The following is a 10,598-nucleotide window of genomic DNA, read 5'->3' as shown; positions in this document are numbered from 1 at the left end:
AGATAGATAGATAGATAGATAGATAGATAGATAGATAGATAGATAGATAGATAGATAGATAGATAGATAGATAGATGATAGATATTTGATAGATATTTGATACAAAATACAGCATAAATAGATATTGTGAAATATTTTTTTAACAATTTAAAAGAACTGTTTTCTATTTTAATATATTTTAAAAATTAAATGTATTTCTGTGATGGCAAAGATTAATTTTCAGCAGATATTACGCCAGTCTTCAGTGTCACATGATCCTTCATAAATAATTGTAATATGCTGATTTGCTGCTCAAGAAACATGTATTATTAGAAGTAGTATTATTATCATTATTATCATCATCAATGTTAAAAACAGTTGTGTACATTTTAATTTTTTTCAGGATTCTTTGAAAAGAATAGCATTTATAGCAAAAGAACAGCATTTGCCTGAAATAGAAAGCTTGTGTAGCATTATACACTCTTGTTCAAAAGTTTGAGGTCAGTAAGTTTTTTTTTTAAAGAAATGAATTAAATTAATGATTTTATTTAGCAAGGATGCATTAAATTGATTAAAAGTGACAGTATAAAAATAAAGCTGTCTATTTAAGTTAAATGCTATTCTTTTGGATGTTCTACTTATCAAAGAAATTTAAAAAAATATATACACAGCTTTTTTAACATTGATATAAAGTAAGAAGGCAGATGGGAAATCTGCTTACCATCAGACAGGAAGTATTCCACCTCTCCATTGATGCCCTCATCACCATCTCTGGCTTGAAGCTTGTAGACTAGAGTGCTTGGTGGGGCATTAGCAGAGACCACACTCAGGTAGGGGAAAGGGACCATCGTCCATTCTGGGGCATTATCGTTGACATCCATCACCGTCAAATCCACTCTCACCGTATACCAGTCAGGACCTGTAAATATAGAGATTTCCACACTCATATTTATATCACTCAAACTTTACTGAGAAGTGTCTTTAGTCATGAATGTATCAAATCAAATAAAAACCAGAGAAGGCGAAGAAAAAAAAGCCATTTAAAAATAGCTGGAGCAGTTTATTTTAATTGCCGGTTTTGTTTGGTAACTTCAGTTTGTGACACAGGACACAAAGCATAAGGCCCTGCATTGGCCCTGCATGACTGTGTCATGATATGGGTATCTTCACAGCACGTCCTCAGAGCAGTTTCAGAAACTATATTTTGAGATTTGATGTTTATTTTTCACAAAAAACATAAGCTACAAAACATCACAGATGCAGAGACACATTTACATGCAAGTTGGAGAGAATGGCAGATACTAATGAGTGGAGTGTTTTCCTCATGGCAGTGCTTGCTACGTTTAGCTGCTGCGTCGCCTCATTAAACATTCCTTCTTTATCACAATCGTCGCCTTGCAAAGCGACAGAACTAAAGACAGTTTCAGCACACATTTATGGACGACATGGTATCATCATGGAAATGCATGAGCGAAAAAAGCTAAAGGCCAAAAAGAAAGAAAACCGTGTCAGCCGTAAAACAGAAACAACACGCCGGTGTCTTCCCCCCTTTTTGTTACTTTTCACACTCGTTCAATCGCCCCTTCAAAAGCATCTCCCCATTTCCATTTATTTCTTTTTTTCCTCTTTCTAATGAAATTCCTCCCTTGCTCTCACTTTTCCCTGAGAGAGGTATAAATAGTGGGCTGTCTGTCAGAAGGTGTGTGGAGTGACAGAGTCACGGGCTCTTTGATTCCCCAGGTGATTGGCCCTTTCATTGCCTGTGACAGCACACCTGCTGCCTTACACTCTACAGGGGAGACACAGAAGAGCAGCAAGAGAGAGAAAGAGAGAAAGCTAGAACGAGAGAAGTGGGACTTAGTGGGGGAGGCTTAGAAAAAGATTAACTTAAGCTCTAGGTTTGGATCAATACAAAATGATTATTAATAATAGATTAATAGATAGGGGAGGTGGGCAAGAGAGAGCCATATTAAGATCGATATATATAAAGAGAGAGAGAGAGCGAGAGATAGAGAGAGAGAGAGAGAGAGAAAGAGAGAGAGCGAGGGCACAGAAAGAGAAAGCAAATCCCTCAGGGGTGTCAGGAGTGTGTCTCAGCTATAGTCCAAGCTCATAACAGGCTATAAGGTCACTCCATTTTTTGAATACAGCAAAAGCTGCTCATAACAAAACACACCGTTGACTCAACCACATCCAGAGCAGTGTTCAAACTTATGCACAGGTCATTATTTACAAGGACACAATAGCAAATAGACGATTTTTTGGCACCAAAATCTAGCAGTTTGACTTATTGAGTGGGTGGCATGGCCACAATCTTATATCACAGTAACAGTATGTGTCACAATATAGTTATTTTTGCTAGACTTTCAACATATATTACATAACTATACATCAACAACCATGAGTAAAGACTGTTCCTACACTGTGGTAAGCTTATGTTATTACCTCAATGAGTCTTTTTATACCTTAAATAACCCTTAAATGTAGTTTTGTTGGATAAATTTAGTTTAATTTAATTAAGGTAAATCATTATTTTGACTTGTGTAAAATTAATTAATGTTTTTAAAAAGTAAATCCTTTTTTAGTGTTTAATAACTGTTAAAAAAGGAAGAAAAAAAACGATTTTGCTTTAGCTTGTGTACTACAAATATTGTTGGCTTTTATGGTAAATTGCTTGTGATGTTCCTCATTTTTAAGTCTCTTTGACTAAAAGCATCTGCTAAATGAATAGATGTAGCATGTAAACATAATGTCTATTTTTCAATATTGTAGTGACATAAAAATTACAGTGTGGGTTGGTGGGTGGATCAGGGCTTGACGCAAAACAAAAAGTAAGATTATTCATAACAAATGAACGATAAGCCTGGCATCAGTACAAAAAGAGCTTAACATTACATAACACTTTCGAAGATGAAAAAAAACAACAATACAATAGCAATACGACTAGATGAGCCACAATTGAAGCCTTTATAAATAAATCACTTTCATTATAAACGTCTGTCATTTTTTAAATTTATTTATCTGCATCTCTGGATGAACATGTTTTTAATTTTCTATAAACAAAAAAGGTAACACTTTAGTATAGAGACCAATTCTCACTTTTGCTTATTAACATGCCTGTTATTAACATATTGGCTGTTTATTAATGCTTATAAAGCACGTATTCTGCATGACCATATTCTACATCCCTAATCCTAAACTTAACAACTATCTTAATAGTTCATGGTTTGTTAAATGCGAGAATTGGATCTTTTAAATAAAGTGGGACAATAAAAAATAAAATAAATAAATGAATAAAAAGTGGTGTTACAACAAAACATAACAATGCTGTCAATACTGGAAGTTTCTATCTACAATACAACCTATAGGTTTCTGCATCTGGTTAAATTTCTTCTTTATTAAACTGCACAATTCTAACATTACACTGTATCTTTATACCGCTAAAAGAAAAAAAGAAAAAAAAAAACGAGTTTGCATACTGCACCAAATTTATAGCAACTTGTTTTCACAGCATATACAGTACTCTGAAGTGAATGAACCCTCACACTTTCTGCTAAAGAGCAGAACTGTTTTGCTCACCCAAATGCTCCCTTAAGCACTGTGCGAGCATCAGGGTGCCTGTATGAGGAGCTGCTTAACATGACCTGCCAGTCAGAAACAGTCCCAGTGTGAGAGATGGATAGAGACACTGAGAGCCTTGGGGGAGAAAGAGGAGGCTGGAGAAGGCCTCTCAGGAGCTCTGATAGATGGATGAATGCCATGCTGAAGACAGAGGGCCATCAGTGATCGTGCAAAACCGATAAACATCACAGCCTCCTTCTGAATAAAGTTCCTAAACTTCCTTTCTGCTCACTGTTCTGGCACCGCAGCTGGTGGTTCCAGATTCATACAGCGAAAGACATGCATTAGAGATTTAAAGGAAATATTTCACCTGGATGATGGAAAACAGATGGAGGAAATTAAAAGATGGGATTGTATGAGAGAGAGAGAGAGAGAGAGAGAGAGTGAGTGAAAGAGAAACTGACTAACAAGGCTGAAAACAGAATCATGTAACGAGTTTGCATACTGCACCAAATTTATAGCAACTTGTTTTCACAGCATATACAGTACTCTGAAGTGAATGAACCCTCACACTTTCTGCTAAAGAGCAGAACTGTTTTGCTCACCCAAATGCTCCCTTAAGCACTGTGCGAGCATGTATGAGGAGCTGCTTAACATGACCTGCCAGTCAGAAACAGTCCCAGTGTGAGAGATGGATAGAGACACTGAGAGCCTTGGGGGAGAAAGAGGAGGCTGGAGAAGGCCTCTCAGGAGCTCTGATAGATGGATGAATGCCATGCTGAAGACAGAGGGCCATCAGCGATCGTGCAAAACCGATAAACATCACAGCCTCCTTCTGAATAAAGTTCCTAAACTTCCTTTCTGCTCACTGTTCTGGCACCGCAGCTGGTGGTTCCAGATTCATACAGCGAAAGACATGCATTAGAGATTTAAAGGAAATATTTCACCTGGATGATGGAAAACAGATGGAGGAAATCAAAAGATGGGATTGTATGAGAGAGAGAGAGAGAGAGAGAGAGAGTGAAAGAGAAACTGACTAACAAGGCTGAAAACAGAATCATGTAATAAGCGGAAAAGCAACAATGTGCGATTAAGACGATATACAACACCGCTGGAACGGCCTTGAGGTTGTTATGGAAACGGAATTAAAACTACACTCGGACAACAGGAAAGAGAAAACACAAGCTGCCAAATGACTGCATAAATCAATGTCATTAAAAGACAAGAATAGCGGTAAAAAATAGCTGTGGATCAAAGCCGCAGCGGAAGAAAATTTATCAGCATTTAGAGACAGGAAAAAAGGGCAACAAAAGCATTTAGCCACAATGTTTCCCCGCCTGCTTTATGTTACTGAAGAACAAGCTAAATAAACTCAATAATCTGCAAGTTCATACAGTAAGAATTACAACATACTGTATGTGCATACACATCAAAGAAATCAAAGAAAGTCTTTTATCACCAATGGTCCGTGTAATGCTTCACAATTCAATTTTCAGACCATATGGAGCAAATGCAAAAATGAAAAAATGAAACCAAACGTTCATTTTTAAAAAAAAATTCAGAATATGAGCCTGCCCAGAATATGAAGGCAATTTGCGCTAAATTGCACGTTAAGTGTTAGAATGTGAATGAGCAAAGTTTCACGTGAAGCGATTTCCTCCCATAGAAAACTATCTGCCACACACACACACACACACACACATAACCACCGGAGATGTAGGCTATACATAAAGCTTTATTCATCACTAAACATTACCACAAATTATGTAACTCGGCTGCCGCTGCCACTTCCAAATGATGTCTCGCACTCTGTGGCAGCAACCGCGACCGTGGAAAGTGGCAGCGGAGCATAGCAAATTACCGTATAATGTTTTTCAAATGTAGCTTTTACAGTTCAAACATTAACCAGAGATCTATGTAGATGGATTTTCGCACCTGGTGTTTATGAATAAAGCTTTAGCCTACATCTCTGGTCACGGTGGTTATTGTGTGTAGGCCTATGGCAATACTTTTCTATGGGAGGAAATCGCTTCACTTGAAACTTTGCGCATTGCATAAATTGTCTGGGCTCTTTGGCTTGTGTGTAAATAGTAGGATATGCTTTATTAATAAGGTGTATGCTTTGCTTTTTTTAAATCACTCTCTTAATGCATTAAGCCACATTAAGCATTTTCAAATAATGGTTTTCAATGGGAGGAAAACTTTGCGTGTCGCGTTCATATTCCGGTCACATCTCCTTCCCAGTAGGCAATGTAGTTTGCAACATTAATAAGCGTATACCAAATTTGGCTATAGCCTATTTTTACACCAATGTCTTCTTCCATTAAGCCTATGGGAGGATAACAATTCAGTAGCATTCATATTCTTATCTGATTTCCTGTAGGCTACCTAGTAACCTATACTTTATTAATACATTGTATTAATAAATATACAGAGTTCAGGCTTGTATACCAAATTTGGCTATAGCCTACTTTTACACCAATGTCTTCTTCCATTAAGCCTATGGGAGGATAACAATTCAGTAGCATTCATATTCTTATCTGATTTCCTGTAGGCTACCTAGTAACCTATACTTTATTAATACATTGTATTAATAAATATACAGAGTTCAGGCTTTTTAATTTATACCACTATCTTCGTCCATTGAGCCACGTATTTTCTTCAGGTTTTCAATGGGGCAAATTGCTTTCATATTCTGGGCTATTCTGCTTATCTGTCAAAATTAGCCTATATGTTTATTATTAATAAGTTGTGTCCTCCAGTGTCACTGTTTTAGTAGGATACATTAAGCCATGTTAAGCGTTTGTGTCAAACAGTCCGCGGCCACACCCCTTTGCAGCCGTCTGCATGGAGACTGAGCTTCTTTTTTTTCATTCTGAACTCAGCACGTAAGCTAACTAACAGGAGTCCTGCGTCTCTGGGGCCGGGCAAAAGAGATGTTTCACAGCAAGAACTGAGAAAACTGGAAGGGGAGAGAGAAATAGGGAGAGACAGGAAGAGAACGAGTTTGAATGGGAAAGAGAGAATACAGAAATAATTAGAGAGAGAGAGAGAGAGAGAGAGAGAAAATTAAATATTCTCTCAAAGGGATTACAAAGGGCCATTTGAATCCCCCTGTGGAATTGTCACTTTCATAATCTTATTATAAAGGGTTAGGTACTCAGATCAAAATTTCAATTAAAGAAAAAACACAGGAAAAAATACAAAACAAGGAAAAGCTGCTGACACCAAATTGAATATGTAAATTGCAAATGACAAATGCAAAAGCCATAATGTGGTGAATAAATGTGACCCCACACACATTTATACACAGTGATGGAAAAATTCAATTTCTGTCCTGTTAGCATATTTTTAAGGAGCCATTATTAAACAGCAATGTTTCAATTAACAATGTGTTGTGATGGCACACAACTCTAATGAGCATGGCACCTTCACATCTATAACATCGCACACTCACTATACAACCTTCTACATTGCGAGTAAATCACTCACATATGCGACTAAATCTTCACTTTGGGCGACTAAATTATGTCTAATATTAGCCAATTGCTAATAAATTCTCAGATTTTACTCGCCTGTGTGTTAGTTGGAGGCCAAGTATAAGTTTAGCACAGATATATTTTCACTCACAGAACACTCAGACTGAGCGCTTCAGAGTTTCACTCTTCGTCAAGCGATCTGTGCTGTTTTTCAGTTCATCTGAATGGATGTGCAACGCACCTGTATTTAACCATACCATAGAGCAGTGGTTCCCAACCCCGGTCCTGGAGGCACCCCAACACTGCACATTTTGCATGTCTCCTTAATCAAACACACCTGATTCAGGTCATCAGCTCATTAGTTGTGACTCCAACACCTGAAATTGGTGTGTCAGAGAAAGGAGACATGCATCATGTGCAGTGTTGGGGTGCCTCCAGGACCAGGGTTGGGAACCACTGCCATAGAGTACCATAAACTCTAGTGTGAAGGTGCACGACTCGCCGTCGCTTTGTTTCACACACACGCAGAGAGAGAGGGAGAGAGAGAATTGATGCGCTACATGTAAACGATATTCTTTGTTGTATTTTCCTGTCAAAATAACGGAGTTCCTTTGGAATTCTTCAGCTTTCTCCTATAGTTGGCGGAACTAAAGCACAAACAGCAATCTCATTGGCTGCTGCTCACCTATTGTCGTCCCTGTTTTGATTTCAGCAAATCAGTTCGAGCGAACGCACACAACCTGATTAATATTGTAGGATATCAGACCGAATCAGACAATCTAAGATTTGGTCAAAACCGAGTTGAGGCACGAGGAGTCACAAAAATTCCACAGAGGCCCAAGACAACAGGATGTCATAAATCAGACCCTAGCCTCTCTGAAGCAAGCCTAAACCTAATTGAGCTAAATTATTGACCTGTTTCCCTTACAATATTGATGAATCCAGTAGCTCATTAATCCTTAGTGGGTTTTCTATTGTTCTTATTAGTAGAATTCGTATCATTATTATCTTATCAGTATCTTTGTTAGTTTTTTCCCATTATTTTTTTACAGAAACACTGAATGACCAAAAAAGCACCACCACCAGTCAGTTCAGTTAAAATGACTAATGTGCATTCATACATGGTTATCAAGTTTTAATTCTAATTACTAAACTTCTATCATTAAATACTATTGATTATCATATTACAATGCTTTACTGACTGATGTTTAGATATTTATAAAACTGTGCCATTTTACACACACACACACACACACACACACACACATACATACATACATACATACATATATATATATATATATTATCATTCTGGCGAGTAAACAAAAAAAATTACTAGCCAATTGCCAAGGTGTCCGTAGAGGGCTGCTATAATTACCTCATGCTCCTTGAGTACACAAACTGACAGTATTGTTAAATCATGACTAGAAGACGACGATAGGGTAAACGTACCTATTAAGCTCACCAAAATCTACATTGAGACATTTTTAGTGCACAAGATATTGGTTTCAGTACAGAAAGTTATGTTAAAATAAAATATTAATCTCTCACACAAAAATATTACATTTTATTTTAAATGACAAAAGCTTTTCAATTAAGATATACATCATTACATTCAAAAAGTCTGGCTGTGCTTAATGGGTACATTTTTGTACCCTTTAAGCACACCCCTGTTCCCATTAAGCTCACATCATGTTTTATTAAAAATTCTTGTTTATTTTAAACAACCTTTTTAAAGAATAATTGAAAAACATATTTTTTTGAAGGTACAAAGTCAATCACAAAAAAACTGAACACTAAAATCAAGCAACAAGGCATTCAATTTGATCAGTTATTCATAGTGAAGTGTCATTTAAGCACATTGCAACATCTAGACTAGTCCACGTTCAGCTAAGTAGCCTAACACACATTCAAAAATCAAATAAAACAAACCAATTAAACATTTCATTCATGGGGATGAACACAGAAATTAGCCTCATTATGAAGCCTCTTATTAAATGGATGTCAACGTATATCTATAGTCTCTTAAGGCTGGAATACACTACACAATGTTTGCCCCGATTTTCCACTGATTTACAGACTGGAGAAGTTGACACTAGTTGCCAAAGGTCAGAGACAGTCTGCATTTGAGTTGACAGAATCTATAGAAAATCGATTAACTTACCTTAGTTACAACCATCAGTTTATATGTAAGTCTGTTTATGAAGTATTTACATAGACGTTCAGTGTGGAAGAGCTTAAAGAGAACACACTGAGCTTAAATGGAGCAGCAACAATTTTTAATAAATTTCATGTAATATTTATTAAAATGACAGGATTTTGCTAAATAAATAGTTTAGGTCATGTATTAAGTTCATACATATTTTAATATGAACAACTATTATTTACAATATCTATGAAATAGTACTTTTTCTTATTGATGTCACACTGAAGCTGTGTGATTTTCATATTAGTGCACCCTTTAAGCTCACCTTACAATAATATGAAATCTTTCAAAATGATGGCACTGTAAAACCACAGACCAGCAATAATCTGTAAATGTATAATATTGTGGATTTAAAAATACAAGCCAGTAATGCCTGTGAAGTAATATATTAGCGTAGCACACAATCTTATACAGCTACTCAGCTAACTGTGTTCTGTAGCATCTGCGCTATGTTGCTAAAACTTCCTTTTGAATATGACTGGAATTATATCCCACATCCAAGTTCCAGGTTATAATAGCCTCCTGAGAACCAGAAATAAAAAGCTTTGTGAATTTAGTATTTTTTCATGTCATTACATTGTTTGGAGCATAAGAAAAAAATTGTAAAATAAAATTTTTGAAAAATTATATTTTATTCATAAGTTATGCTATGTCCTCTGTAGAGGACACCAGGACTCAGTTTTTCTAAAAAATAAAATGACAAGAGTAGACATGAAAAGGCAAAAACAATGGGATTTTTTTTAAATCACCAATCAATTTTTAGGTTTCAGGATTTTTTTATAACTAACTTTGTTTAAGGATGGTTCTCGACTATGTTATAAAATATATAACACAATGTTTTGACATACCATTTTGCGTTATGCAATATGTGTGTAAAAATTCCATAAACTGGTTTTCCCATTAAGCACAATGTTATCTATACACTGTATCTAATTTACATATTAAAGTGTTGTTGGGAGAGCATGTTGAAAAAAGAAGTGTAATGGGAGTAGTAATTGGCCAGATTTTCATAATAATATCTAATATTTCATAAGATTATTGATATATAATTTGTTTTCCTATTCAATTCTCTTGTCTCCCAAAATGTATAATAAATATGCTTTTAGTCCTGGTGTCCTATGTCCTGTTTCATAACAGGAAGTCATATTTTGATTTGAAACCCCATAACATTTTCCTGAGATGTTGATTTATGACAAACAATTTGAAAATTAATCAGATTGAAATTATAATTACAAAATATTAGCATATATCCATAAGGATGTACAACTTTATCACTAAATTAATGTCAGCCATTTTTAAAAACCAAGGAGAGGGAGTGGTTGTGGTGAAACATCCAGTCATTTGTTGTCTCTGGAAAGCCCTGAATGTGCTCC

At 36.0% G+C, this 10,598-nt stretch overlaps 1 protein-coding gene across 1 annotated transcript in view; it reads right to left on the bottom strand.

The window, feature by feature from the left end:
- LOC107572394 (protocadherin Fat 2-like) overlaps positions 1-10,598 on the bottom strand; it is a 161,539-nt gene that overhangs the window by 19,415 nt on the left and 131,526 nt on the right. Inside the window, exon 2 of the mRNA XM_016258831.1 lies at positions 701-898. Coding sequence (XP_016114317.1) covers positions 701-898 — 198 coding nt within the window. The remainder of the gene's footprint in view (positions 1-700; positions 899-10,598) is intronic.

Source organism: Sinocyclocheilus grahami, unplaced genomic scaffold, assembly GCF_001515645.1.
Source record: "Sinocyclocheilus grahami isolate Dianchi unplaced genomic scaffold, SAMN03320097.WGS_v1.1 scaffold1744.1, whole genome shotgun sequence".
NCBI lineage: Eukaryota > Metazoa > Chordata > Actinopteri > Cypriniformes > Cyprinidae > Sinocyclocheilus > Sinocyclocheilus grahami.
This window is presented reverse-complemented; position numbering and strand designations above follow the sequence as displayed.